The sequence below is a fragment of the Gasterosteus aculeatus genome, chromosome 6, assembly GCF_964276395.1.
Source record: "Gasterosteus aculeatus chromosome 6, fGasAcu3.hap1.1, whole genome shotgun sequence".
NCBI classification, from domain to species: Eukaryota; Metazoa; Chordata; class Actinopteri; order Perciformes; family Gasterosteidae; genus Gasterosteus; species Gasterosteus aculeatus.
The window spans coordinates 5,376,043-5,390,408 of NC_135693.1; the positions used below are offsets into that span (position 1 = coordinate 5,376,043).

General features: G+C 44.7%; 1 protein-coding gene and 1 long non-coding RNA gene across 3 annotated transcripts in view; one reads left to right on the forward strand and one right to left on the reverse strand.

Annotated features, from left to right (window-relative positions):
* dntt (deoxynucleotidyltransferase, terminal) overlaps window positions 1-9,788 on the forward strand; it is a 66,540-nt gene extending 56,752 nt beyond the window's left edge. For both annotated transcript variants that reach the window (XM_040178082.2, XM_040178083.2), the window contains exon 11: window positions 8,485-9,788. In XM_040178082.2, coding sequence (XP_040034016.2) covers window positions 8,485-8,571 — 87 coding nt within the window. In that variant the 3' untranslated portion in view covers window positions 8,572-9,788. The remainder of the gene's footprint in view (window positions 1-8,484) is intronic.
* Window positions 6,278-8,569, reverse strand: LOC144409480 (uncharacterized). Its single transcript, XR_013467938.1, has 2 exons — window positions 8,431-8,569; window positions 6,278-6,471 (listed from the first exon to the last, which is right to left on the reverse strand). It is a non-coding gene; the product is annotated as an uncharacterized LOC144409480 (long non-coding RNA).
* Window positions 9,789-14,366: the final 4,578 nt, after the last annotated feature.

Here is a 14,366-nt window from a genome sequence, read left to right on the forward strand (position 1 = left end):
AGCCTCCCGCACACAGCAGAGAAGTGAGAAACGCAGTCTGTGCAAGCCTAAGTTAAAAACTTCAAGCTGTTTGTCGGTAGTGAAAGTACGGGACTAAAGTCATAAAGATGGATTCACGTGGCATCTGAGATATGTGCACAAATGTCCCAGACATTTCACTCAAAACCAAACATATCTCTTGATTGCTGTCAATGGGATCCATATTTTGATAGTCATGAATGTCATAACAACGGTTCCCATAATTGGTGAACTATTTAAATCTTTAAACCATCAACATATGGGACCAGTAAAGAGAAAACCCGTCACAAATGACACAAAAGTCACTAAAGACATGAATATCAGATACATAACTTTAGAAAAACGACACTTTGATGAATGGTTTCGTCTCCTGGTCTGCGTTTTACCCGACAACCTTCCCCACCCGTCCAAGTGTGTTGGCATCAGTACAGACTACCTGGTGCACGAATTACCAGCAAAAAGCATAAAAAGCATTATTATTACAGTCATTTTTAGTCAAGCAAATGCCATTTGGAGAAACAGGGATGAAGCAGGAAAAAAACAGTGCTGACACTTTCTGTAGAAGGAATGCTTCTTGTTTGTGCTTCAGTCTTATGTTCCAATTCATCACTGCGGTCGGAGAAGATTCTGTTCATCCCTAACAAAAATTGGCCAAATCTAAAACATCACTTGAAAAGGGCTCATTTTTTCAACTGCAAGTTTATGATTCATGTTGAAAAGACAAGTGTATTTTTCCATGAAAGTGTTGCAGAGGGCAGCGTCAGCAGGCCGATATGCGATGCTTTATGTGAGAATGTGCTATGGCACTGAAACGGAGAGAGAGAGATAAACAGAGTGACACATGAAGACATTGGAAGAGACAGGAAGGTTTGGATGCCATTCCGTTATCCTGACGAGGCTGTATCAGCAGGATGGTCATCTAATCAGCCTTCACACTGGGACAACTGCATCAGTTAGCATCAACGATAAATCATATTGGCAGCTATTGCCTGACAGAAGGGGGGTAATGATAGAGGAGGGAATGAGGAGCTGTTGAAAATAGACTGAAATTAAAGGGATTTAAGGCGAAGAAAGAAGAGTGATGGACCCACCAAGGTGGGGGGACATTTCTAGATGAAGAGAAAGGCATTCAAAATAATTGCATGAATATTATCTCTTCACCCACTGAAGCTGAATTCCTTCACCCCCACTTTTCCCCACTGTCACCCATTTCACCGAGCACACGGACTGAGCCTCTGCCTCCCATCCACCCACACAGTGCCTGTTACCAGTGTTTAATGGCTGAGAACAAAGGGTAGAAAGTGTTTATGAATTCTATTGAACCTGCGATTTGCATCACAAAAAAAGAAGACAGCAGACAAATTCTGCAACCTGCAATCTGTTTTTCAGTAATTGCAGCGTAAAGAGACAAAGAAGATAAGATAATGAGCGAGATGGAGATGTTGGAGGTAGAGCAGCATGGGGATTGGGCTGAACCAGCGGTGTCGGCTCACTCGGGAGACTGATTCAACTCCATTATTGATGTGAGTGAACAGCAGAAGGTGTTGGGCCGTGTCTGCTTGCCCTGTAACATTAATTGACACTGCCCATGCGGTTGTTCGGGCACCCGTCCGTCCGGGGCTCCTGTTTCAGTTTGCCCCATGATTTATTTACAGGGGAGACTCGACTTAACAATCACTGGGGTGGTTCGGGCTTATCTTGTGGTCTCTCTTGCGGGATGCCCTCTAAAAGGCATGGGTGGTCTCACTGTCCAACGGCAGGAAGAGGAAATTGCTCATGTTGCAAGAGGTGTTCAGTTCCTGCACAAACAAGTCGTTCACGCACTCTTCATACCGAACTGACAGTACTGAATCCTCACTGTCATTGAGTCCCCTCACTGGTGACCGAGTGCAGTACTAGATACGTGAGGGTCAGGACGTGGACCGACTGGTAGAACTTAGAACCATCCAACTGTCAGTCCATCTCACTCGCCAATTTACCCTCGTTGTCAACAATAACCCCAGATAAATCATCTCCCCTGCATGGGGCATTGACTCTCGCCCAACACCGACGGGGCAATCACATGTGCATGTACTTTATCTCATCGCGAACACCTCATGCTCGGTCCTGGTGCGTCTTGAAAGGCCACGTTCCGAACGAGCAAACAGACCCACATCGTCTATAAAGGGGCGGAGACACAATTCTGAGATCCCCCCCAGACTGGCCATTAAAATGCTGTTGAAAAATCAATTACAAGCTGCTTCCGTCTGGAATGATCTCACCCAGTCTTTGTCTAAAAATCTCATCCGGCTCTTCATAATCTGAAGATTGTGAAATGTGCAAAAGGTTAGAAATCATGGATGAAGACAACTATGTACATCTGGTTAATCATTACTCCTCCCATTAAGGTATCAGCAACTCACTGAATAACTATTGAACTGAAGAATCAGCACAAACGTGATGATGTGAAATTGTCACCACGATCGATGACCACGAGCAAATGTAAATGTAAACTATGCTTTCGGTTAATGTCATTCGTTGATGATTCAGCATGTTCGCAGCTCAGTCATAAAGGAGTCATTCTGAACACTGTCTGCTGATCACAGCCCTCCTGCACTGAGGGGGATTTGTTTTCTGTTTGCAGAACCAACAACTGCGGTTTGTTTGGACAGATTTGAGAGGGCGAAGCAACGATAAGAGGTTGAGAGGAGATATTCTTGTAGGCACACGGGATGTGGCAACAGAATTTCTTTTTGGTCTCCGTGCGACCGCCAGTGACACCGTGTTGGAACCAGTGTGCGAGTAGAAGGAATACATTACTCAGCCAGTGTGGGCACTGACATGACTCATGACGAAATCAGATCACTTCTTTTCTTCCCTTTTGAAATCTGTCTTTTCTGAGCGGCAGCGCACTGACAAATAAGCGAAAAAATCCCACCGCCAAAGACTCTCTTCAACGAAAGGCAAATAGAAGGTACCTCAAATTAAATTGGTGTGGGAGGAGGAGGCACATTCGCCAACACATTCCTGGCTCCAAAGAGCTCCCTTTTCTAATGTAGGAAACCGTTTAATGATAGAGAAGAAGGACAACATTTGCCAACCTTTTAACTCATGACTCATATTGGCAGGTCTGTGCTAGATTATAATAGTTAGAAGTACAGCCAGAAAAGCACTTTGAACGAAAAATGTAAGTTATTTAAAACTTTTAAATCTCTTGATAAGTGTGCACTTTCGAAAAAGACACAGAAAATTGCTTCTTCCTCTGCCAGAGTCTCTCTGTATGCAGTCCAGGTCTCTGACGCCGGCCCGGGTGCCACTTCATTATTCCGGACCTGCACTATATTGCAACTTGAGGTGCCCAATTGGTCCTCCAAAATACCAACCAAACCAACCAAAATACAAAATAACTGCCATCAAGAAAATACAGCATTGCGCATCAAGGCCACTAATGCCCCGAAATAGAAAAATATTAGAATTAATGATCCGGCTGGTTCATGTGTTTCCCTCCACAGCCAATAGTCGCAGAATCAAACAGAATTCATCCATTCATCGACAGCTACATTATGTCGATGGTGATCAGAGTCAGAGAAAAGTATTTATTTAGTCTCAAATAAACGGTTTTAAATTCGATATTGACTCTAGAATATAACAGCTAAGTAATGGCAGCTGACTTTGCAGTCAAATGTGCATCCCAAAAAATGGGAAACCTACTTTGTTTGGTAATTGCTTCCTGGTCATAACTTGTATTTCAAACCTTCAGGTAAAGCACATTCCCGCCCAATCCAACTCTCCATTGTTGTTTCCGACTTCGAAGTGATTCCAAAACTAAGCTCACATTTTCCCAAAGTCCCATTAAAACAGAGCAGCATGAAAAGCAGTGCTGATACAGCAGCATCCGATCACACTGTCAGGAAAAGGATGCAAATTGGTCACGCAAAACCAGCCCCTCCTCAACAAACCAATTAATTATTTAAGGCCTTCAGTGGAGCAGAGTTAATTTATTGTTATCATTAGCAGAGCTTTCTGTTTGAATCCATATGAGGGAGAGTCAAGCTACAATTACGGGCTCCACAGATGATGGGGGACTTCATACGACTGTGGCAGACAGTCGTTTTTACACTTCACAAGATCACGGGGGGCTGCAGACTTCAGGGCGATGATGAGCTAATAAATGGAAATTAAAAGGATGAGGACGACAAACAAACATCCTGCAAGGACAATTGTCCAAGTGACATGCTGTGTCTCGGCAGAGTAATCAAAGTTCAAAAGAACTTTAAAGTGGCTCATCGTGATACCTCTATAGGACCTACATGATTAAGAAAGTAACTTAAGAAAATCTATTTGTATGAATCTATTGTCTGTCATCAGGTTTATTCCTCCACAAAATAAGACGATATACGGCACGCATGGTAACCAAGCTCCTTAATCTCATACCTGTGTGAACCATGTCATTCAGTAGAAACTTGATTGTTCTCATGAGCATTTCAAGGCCGAAAAAAGTTTTCAATAGAATATTTCAGAAACAAAAACTATTTTCTGAACTTCTATTGTGGGAACAAATTCCATCTTTCCTTGAATTCCCGACGAGAAGCGAGAGAGAATTCTCCAGCAGTACGACAATGTCACGGCCAGTCATTGCAAATCAAATCCTGTATTCAAGGATAATGATGTGCAAATGAAAACATGGATCCAGAAGCTCTTTGGCATCATCACAAGGACGCCGTAAAAAAGAAGAAAGATTTTATTACGCTTCTGTCACTCCCTGCAGTGTCTGCCCATTACCTTTCAGCAGCCTAATCAAGTAAATAACTCTGATTTGCAGATGTTTACCGCTTCATGGGAGCACGGAGCCATAACGGCGGCCACGTAGAGAGAGGATCCCGTTGTTTTCCAAGTAGAAATTCATTATCTGCCCCCCACCCAGTATGTGCTCCTCTGCCCAGTGATTGTGCTGATTAGCAAGCCGGGGACGGACAGGTATTGAAGGCAACACTAAATAGATAGGAAATGAATGCACAAAGCACTCAATAGCTGTTTTATAGGCGGCGGTGCTGTACGACTGGCACTAATTGCCGTGTGATTAGTGAGGCGTCTGTGCCCTCGCTGGTCGCTCCGGCTGTCCTGTGATCCGAGCTCTTGCAGACCGGAGCACAGGGGAGACGTGGGTGTGCGGCGGATCGTTGCAGGAGGAAGACACAGGGGCATAATCCACTCCTCCCCCCCACTCCCTTTTTTCTTTACTGCCCCAGTCAGCCTTTTCCCGTGTGCTGCAATAAAGACAAACTGACTTAAAAGCAATCAAAGGATTTTCCTCCTCGTGATCTCTTGGCGATAGTGTTATCTGTTTCTACCTTGTTAGTGAGAAGAAGAATATCCAAGTACAGAAAAGGAGACTGAGAACATTGGCTGATATTCTGTTGAACAAACCAATTGCATTTCTTTCAGGCCTCGAGTGTCCCTCCGCTGATGGAACTGTAAAACCTTGGACTCTTCGTGTAGAGGCGGATGTCCTCAGACATGAAGTACCCGTGAAAACAAACCATGTTGAACATTTTGAAAGCTTTATGCGCACCAGCCATTCAGTCTGACCTCAATAATGGAGTTCTTGATACGCTGCCATTGCTTTTGTGGCAGAGCAGACAGTGAGACACTCACTGAGGCTTTTGCTCTTATTCATTTTACTGCCCCGGAGAAGCAACAAGGGAATTTGCATCGACGTCAAGTTGTGTTTGCATACTTCTCCCTCTGACCTTTAACTCGCTTATCATAGCAGCCTACTGTTGTTTCTAAAGATATCTGTGTCTGCCTGAAAGTGTCCCAGTACATTTGCAGTATTTATGTGAAATTAATTATATCATGCTGTCTCCCGGCGTGTTGCATTAAAACATTAGCAACTGTGGAGCTTTAGACAATATCGTGTTTGTTAAAAGCAAGTCAAACATAAATTAAATTAAATTAAAATAAACTAAATAATAAATATTTAAGTAGATAATTCAACAGTGACTCCTGCGGTGAATTCAGCCACATTTGAACACTTTATTGTTCGTAATTTCTGATAAATATGACTCATCTGCTTCCTGTCTGTTCTTTTCCTTTGTTGTTCCTTTCATCTCCCTAGAACGCAGTTGAAAAAGACTCTCACACTGGACAGACCTGATGTTATCCTACATACATGGAATATAAGCTTGTATGTTTCTTCCGAAGGATGATTTGATTGGATTTCATTCAGAAGTAGCCACGAGTGGTAGCTCTAAAAAAAACACTTGAAAGGAAAAGCAAGCCCATAACAAAAGACAATTTAATTTGTGCCTATTTCAAGCAGAGTTTGAGTGGTCATGCTCCTTTGGGCTGTTGTTGTTGTTGTTGTTGAGCTTTCCTCTCTGCTTCTGTCCTTCGAGTGCTCGCCGGTAGGATGGCGTTGGACAGCTATCCGAGTTCTTCCCTCCGTCTCCCGGCCTCGTCCTCATCATTCCTCTTTGGGCAGGCGGCCATGACCGTCAGAACCATCCATCAAGCAGTGGGCCGGGTGGCAGAGAGAGAGAGAGAGAGAGAGAGAGAGAGAGAGAGAGGATGACAAGCAGCAGAGAAAGGGCAGATGTTTTCCGCAGGAACTGATGTGTGTCCACGTCCATGAGGGATGCCGCTAGGCGGGCGGACGGACAAACGCGCGGCTGATTAGACGCTTATTAAGTCGAGGCCATCGGCTTCCATTCTGCCGCGCGGCTTCCATCCGGCGTGCCAGTAACCCGAGAACCTCCGCGTCTCCGGCGGATAACCTCGCCGTCTAATTAACCGCTGCCCTGTTCTTAAACTCCAAGCTCCTTTTGATACACCAAAAAAGCTGCTTCTGCCATTTGAACCAGAGAACTCGAGGCGCGAGGATTTCTCTCTCGCCGCGTTGTGCTAAGTCAATAAAGCCACACCTCCCTGAGGGCCGGTGAGGATGGAAGGAGTGGAGGAAAGTGAACAGTGAAAGCGGAGAGAGGACTTTGGCCCTAATCCAGAACAATGGTTAAATTGGTGATGTCGAAAGTCTCATCTGTTCCCCGAGTCTCTCCTTCAGTCTCCTTAAAGTCCTGTGATGCTTAAATGTGGATTTGCTGCAAATCACAGCGTATCCTTTCTTTCCTGTTTTCCTTTCACTCCAACTCGCATCCTTTTTTATCACCTGCAAGCCCATATGGTCCGGAGTGCCGCATCATAAATGGCAGCGATCTGTGTTTTGAGCTGTGAGTACAATAAAAGGGTTCAGGGTTATGAGCACAATGAAAAATCCAGGCACATAATGGGACCCGGATGGTTTTACTCAAATATAATACAATGTGAGGTATTTTTTCTCATTCTTTATTAAAGAGCAATAATATTTCAAGGGGCTACGGAGGTTAGAGGATTTGTCTACGGGAGAAAAATGAGAAACTAACGGACACCACGCACAGTCTCTCTGGGTGTCCATCACAATAAAGTGTAAAAACAGGGGAAAACGTCCTTTTCCACCCAAATGAAAATCAACCTAATAACTTCTGTTTGATTTTCTGTGTTTTCTTTTTCGTCCTTCAGTTATTTGACCACTTGATCGCTCAGAAGAGCGTACGATGAGCTGCGTTGGTTCGTTCATTCGTCTCCCAGAACAAAGCACTATATGACCAACATATTTAAGAATACGGAGATTCTCAGTTTAAAGAATTTTTGTCAGGCATGATTGCCAACAGCAGTAACAAGTATTTATGTTAACTCACTCACTTATTCGGAAGCTAAAAACAAAGTGATTTTTTGTGTTTATTGACCTTTTGAGGCGCTCCCTTTTACTTTTACTTCCAAATGCAGTGGTCAGGAAGATCTATGGTATGAACGGAGCCTCATGCAGCGTGCAGCCAAACCTCCCCCGCCGCACGGCTAACCTGTCGTTTGCATTATAAATAAACTAGGCGCATGTTGGGAGGCGAGCCTGGTGGCGCTTTTCCCTTCTCCTGCCTGTCGACTGGTTGCACTCGGTTATGTCTGCCGCTTGGCTCGCAGCGGGGGACGCTCGTTTCTTCTGCAAAATCTCTTCCGGTCCGGTTTAACACGTGGAGGCAGGACGTGTCAGAATCACAACACTCTCTCTCTCTCTCTCTTTCGGCTGTCTCACTCTCAAGGTGAGTCCGGCCTCGTCTCCCCTCCTGTACAGACACAACCCATCACATGGCCTGCTGGTGGACGGCCAGCCGCTAATGTCCCCCGTCGTGATTTGTCAAAGAAAATTCTTTGGGCGCAATCACACAGAGCGGGGTGAGAGTGTTTATGAGTTGGAAGGGAGGTGGGCGTTCAAATGTAAACCGCCACAGTCGCCGCTTCATTGACAGCTGGCGGCGGAGGTGGCGGTAAACGCGCCGCTACGGATTGCAGAGCTTGAACACCTTTAGGAACAGTGAAGGTCAAATTTTGAGAATTCACCTTCTTTCTCTTTGTTTTTACTCTCTTTCTCTCTCTCTCTCTCTCTCACTCTAGAAAGAGTTCCTGGCAGCCTCGACTGAAAAGGACATCTTTGCGCATCTGGGTCTGGAGTACATCGAGCCCTGGCAGAGGAACGCGTAGGCCTCCGCTCCTCCCGGGCGGCCATGCATCAGTGTTTATCCCATCTGCTCGCCATTCTGCGGCTGTCCCGTGATCCGCTCTTAGAAAAAGCCTCTTGATTCGGTGTTGTTGTCACTGCTATCGCGCTTGTTGTCGTCTGGACTGCCGCGATGATTCATAATTCCGCTTGTTCCCGCCGTCGTCTGTTAGCGAGCGTGCGCTCCGCCGTGCCATTCACGGACTGCCTGTCTCTTAAGCGTCGCAATCATTGGAAGGAAACAAAGACAAATCAGGCGGCGTGCGATTCGCCAGAGGTGCAGAAGAGAGAGAGAGAGAGCCTGAAAGAAACGCGGAGAGGGAAGAGGGGGGGGGAGACAGGAAATGGCGAGGGCTGGGGGGGGTGGGCCTTTTGTCGAGCAAAATGTTGTAATCACCCTCCTCCTGGCGGGAGAGTGCTCGATGCGAAGCTGAACCAGGTCTCTGGGGAATCGAGAGGCGGGTAATGAGCTTCAGATAGAGGAGCGCTCGGCGTCGCCGTTTAGCTCCCATTTAAGCCGGCGTCCACTGGAGATCATTTAGCTGGCAGAGCGGCAATACAACTCACGCTCCACAATGGATCCCCCCGTCCTCTGATGCTCGGGTGAAATTATAGGCAATCAGCTGCACCGGGAATATCCTGAAGAATTCAGAAGGAAGGTAAATTAGTGCACATGAACGGTCCTCAGCGTTCAAAGGGGGCTGTGGCCCATAAAGCATCTATTATGTTATTGGTTTGAGTTGGGCTGATGTGTTATGCACAACATGTGTCCTTATTTTATCCGTATATGATTCATTTATGAAGAAACTTTATTGATCTTTGTGGGCAATTTGGTTGAGTCGGCACGGCCCACTTTCCCATGATGCACTGTGCCTCTCTCCCATGGTGCCTCAACAAGAGATAAGACGGGTGAGAGCCGGGCATTCTTGTAAATCACCCTATTTAAAGATCTTTTAAGTAGAACAGTCCGGCGCTTTGAGGACTCGACCCGGGCATCCGACCGCCACCCCTTCTTCACTCTCCCTCTGGGTCCCTTTCACTCCGACTCAAAACTCACTCTGAAGGCTCTGAGTGTGCCAGATGGAGCGAGCACCAGGCTCTCCTGGGTTGTCTGATGTTTCCACAGGAAATGATTCTTAGCAAAAAATAGGGAATCTCTTCATAGAGGTTTGGAGCACGAATAAAAAAATAACTAAACCAACCTCGCTTTGGTTTTTCCTTTTTTCAAGTGCAAAAAGGATCTTTTTTTCTACAGGCACATCACTTATGCACCAATATAAAGGGGTTAAAGTTGCAGCACTCAATTTGAAAAGTTGAACTGCATATAAAGCTGAAAAGTAGCTCCAACACACTGCGTCCTTTGAGTGGTATCACAATAAAACCATTATTAAGTGAGACCATATTTCCTCTTAGTTACTCTGAACTGTATCTGAATCTGAACTCTAGCACATGTGGATGCCTCACAAAACTGATTATACCGGAGTGTTTCAACACTTAACCTTAGTGAACTCGAGGTAATTACAGATTGTCATACAGAACTTAATTCACAAAGCACGTGCATGTTATTCAGACAGCCTCTTTTAATTCCAGTGTTTACTTCAGTCCTGCTCTCTAAATGTATCTACAAAAAACTGCATCATTGTAAAGAAATTCTTTAAGTACTCAAAGTTAAATAACATCATTTTATGTACAAAATGACATTTGTGCATTAATAAACATTATTGGATAGTTTAATTTTCATCTAAAGATGAAGCTACTTTAAACTGCTTTGACCACGTTGGTTAATTCAATCCACAACTATCAATAACATCTCCTGTGCTCCCTCTGGGTTGAATTATATAGGTAAAGTACATGTATTGGTATTAGTAAATTATGAAAAATAACATCATAGAGATTCGGGGCGCAATTGAAGCGTGAAAAGGAGGAAAGAGGATTGAACAGTACATTCAACATTACATTACATGTAATTTAGCTGACGCTTTTATCCAAAGCGACTTATACGTGCCTTCAACCATAGCGGTACAAACTAAGAAGAACAAGAACCAAGAAAGTGCAATTTCATCAAATAAGCCAATTTACAATTTGCTGTAGATAAGTGGCTTATAAGTACAACTTAAGTGCTACAATTTGTTAATCTTTAGTCGAGGTAGTGTGTGTGTCACCACTCTTTCAACAATTGCTACTTTGACTTTCTATAATTATTCTCTCTCAGTGTAAAATGTGTAAAACTAAAGATCAGAGTGGCAACCAGTTGTCGGACACTGCATTACTGTTTGTTGCTCTACACAGGCTAACTATTTGGGGGGGGAATTACATTATTGACCAATTCTATTAACTTAGAGAAGGTCCAACTCTAAAGCCTCAGATCCATCTAATTTGTTTATGCATCACTTTCAGCCAATCACACCTGTTTTTTTTCTATGTAAATCGCTGCCATGGGCTGGTCGCAGCCCGGCAAACCTTTTTTTTTGCATGTTTAATGTCTGAAGTCTTACTGCGATGACAGAAGTGTGAATATAGGCAAAAATTGCTTCCAGGAATTTGCATGAAAGTGCTGATTTGCTGACAAAATGCTTTTTTATTTTGCCATCCAATCACTTTTAATTTAATTTCTTCTTTTGCAATCATTTCCAGACCCCAGTTTTCTTTCAGTAACATTAGGCGCCAAAATCCTTCAATCATTGCAGTCACAACCCTTCTTTGTGCTCAGCCGGATCTGTCAAGCCACGGGAGCTTTATATTGACACCTGGTTGGTGTTTGCCAGCAACGTCTCATTCATTCCGTCGTGCAACATAGCAGCCTCCCTCCTGACCTTTTAGCAGCCTCTGCAGTGGGATGGATTAACTACAGGCACCGGCTCAGGGGGGCCGAGCGGCCACAGGCGCCTTGGACCAGAGACTCAGTTCAAATTGATTATCAATAGCAGTTCAACTACTTCTTGCCAAGTCAACCAAAAACACTGAAAGAAACAAAAGAGCCACAAAGTCAAGAAATTACTACAAAGAGATGCAAAACTACTGAAAAAACACCCCAAATGCAAATCAACTGCAAAAAAATGCCCAACGACAACAAGGAGACGAAAAAGAACAAGTGCTTGATTTCACAAAGGACACAAATGAAACATAAAAATGTGGTACATTTATGACACAAAACAAGTACAAATGGATGCAGATCCTAAACAACCACAAGGTCTACTAAATAATTTGACAGATCGATTAGAAAGATACCAAAAAAACGACACAAACAGACACAAAAACGACTACAAAGAGAGAGAAGAATCAATTACCAAAATGACTACATAGAAATTACCAGGGCCCGTCTCATAATTCATCCATGGATACATTGCAATGTAAAATGACGTGAGGTCACTCTGCAGCTCCGCCAATTTGTCACTGCAGATGTTGTGAGGTTGATCGAGGGAGCCGATGATGTGGGAATGGTTTGCATTGATAGGGAGCGCTCAAAGATGAATGGGCGTCTCTTTGAGGAGGACACATGTACCCGTGGGAACATGCATCAGCCGTAATGTCTCCCCAGCGACGCTCTGAAGATAGAATATGAAGTGTCGCTGTCCTCTCAAAGTCACGTGGCGAAAGGTCACCAGGAACAATGGACGACTAATGTGAATAATTGTTGGGAGACACCCCTCAGAGCGCCAGCGTCTGGGAACAAACTGCCAAAAAGGAGCTGACACACAAATCCCGATTAGTTTAATTATCATTGTGATAACCGTCAATGCGGCGAAGAACATCACCGCTTTCATCACAGCGTGATCCGCTAGCACATCTATCCTTTCGTGTGAAAAGGGGAGGACCGAAATAGATCGGGACCAAGCGCCGCTGAAATGTCCACGTCGAGATCCCGGAGCGAACGTCCTCTCGCATTGTATCAGAAGACAGGGATTTATTGCCCGTGCTGTGGGGGGGCTTAAATGCGAGTGTTGGGGCCGGTCAGAGCCAATGGCAGGAGGTGACAGAACAAGGACGCTGCGTTTCCTTGCCTCTCAAGGCCTGTCACAAGCTCAGCCGGGGAGAAGTGATGCTTCGACGGTTTGACTCCAAAACAACAGATTTATTTGGGTTCAAATCACGTTCGAGGCCGCGATTTCTCACTTAAACAAAATTTAAAAAAAGGCTCCATCAATAAAATACCAGGGCACAATTAGAAAGTGTAAAAAACAGGGATATCAAACAGAAGATCTCTGTCATGAGTGAAGATGTTTGAAATGGATCTGAGGGATTATTGGAGACGAACTCCAGTCGGTGTCACGGTGACTTTCAGACTCACCCGAGCCCACAAGAACAACGGCACACTCTCTTAACAAACTTTACTTTGAGGTGACCTTCTCCCTTCGTGATGAACGAGCTGCGTCCTTGCTTTCGGGGAGGGCGGACAGTTTCAGGGGGCGCGCGTCCTCCTCCACAGGTGGCAGAGGAACAAAGCGGAGGATTAGGATGAAGAGATGAGCCATCTGCTGCAACATGTCACCGCGGTTCCACACCTCCCTCCGCTTCCTGCTTTCTACCAGGCAGTTTGTCTTTGAAAGTGAGTGTGTGCGCGCCACTTTATTTACTCCACGTGTTTGTGCTAATGTGTGTGTGTCTGTGTGTGTGTGTGTGTGTGCAGACCCATGTTTGTGCCTTTTCCAATGTGTCAGTTTATCACTCAATGTACGCGTGCTCTTTGTTTTCGTCAATTCTATAAAGATCTTCAGTGCACTGTCACAACCTGGCTGTTGAGCCACGACAAACACACGGGATTGTAGACTGCACGTATAATTCATTTGTCGTTCTTCAAGAAAAGGGGAAAAAGAGACAAAGCTCCCGTGAACGAAGGCGAAAGGCCAACCAAGAGAGCGAGGACTGGGGCAGTTAAATGCAACTGCAAAACTGGCCAGGTGCGATCACGAGTTCCTCCTGCCATGCACTGGTGTAGTCTATATGTTTGCAGTGAGTATACTGTGATTTTGCCCGTCCCAGAGCGAGGGGGTGGGACAGGTCATTTTTTTATTGATGGCACACGATCGTGAATTTCTGAACGAAAGTTAGAACGTTCTGTCACAACGTAGTGTTGTTACGTCCGGGCCTTTTGTTGGTGGTTGTACAGCGGATACCTGCAGGTAAACTACAGCACTGCCATTTAAATCTCTTTTTGGTATTTTGTTAACCTCCAGGAATGAAATCAGCTAAAGTAGTTACAAGCACAAAATGGAAACAGCTTTGATGTTCATTGTAATATTTAACTCAATTTCATTTGCACTGTCATAATTGCATCATTTCAACTTTACATAAACTCAAATTTGCATTTCGATCATTATGAAAAGCTGCGGCCGCACAAGCTCCGCGAGAGCCTTTAACAGACAAAAAGCATGTGGAAAGAAATGCCTGCTTGGTCAAAACCTTTAGGGCAAGATCATTTTTGTGCTTCTGTGTGCTCACACAAGATTGCGCTGTAGTAATTGTGGTGTAATATCTTTACACAGGAGACCTCCAACTGTCTAAATCATGGTTTATTTTTAACATGATTGGGGATTTTCCTCAGCCTTGAAGCCGTATAAACTGTCATCCTTCATGGGTCCTGACAGTGAGTGGAGCTTTGTTCCTGAACCAAAACAGTAGCGGCGACGACCGCCAGGCGAAAACTATAGAGCCAATGCAATGGATTTGTATTATTACAGAAATGATGCTCCAGGGCGAACAAACCTTTATGATATTTACACCGTTTGTTCAGCACGATAATCTCTCAGGCTGTGAACAAACTACACCACTGTGGTGTGAC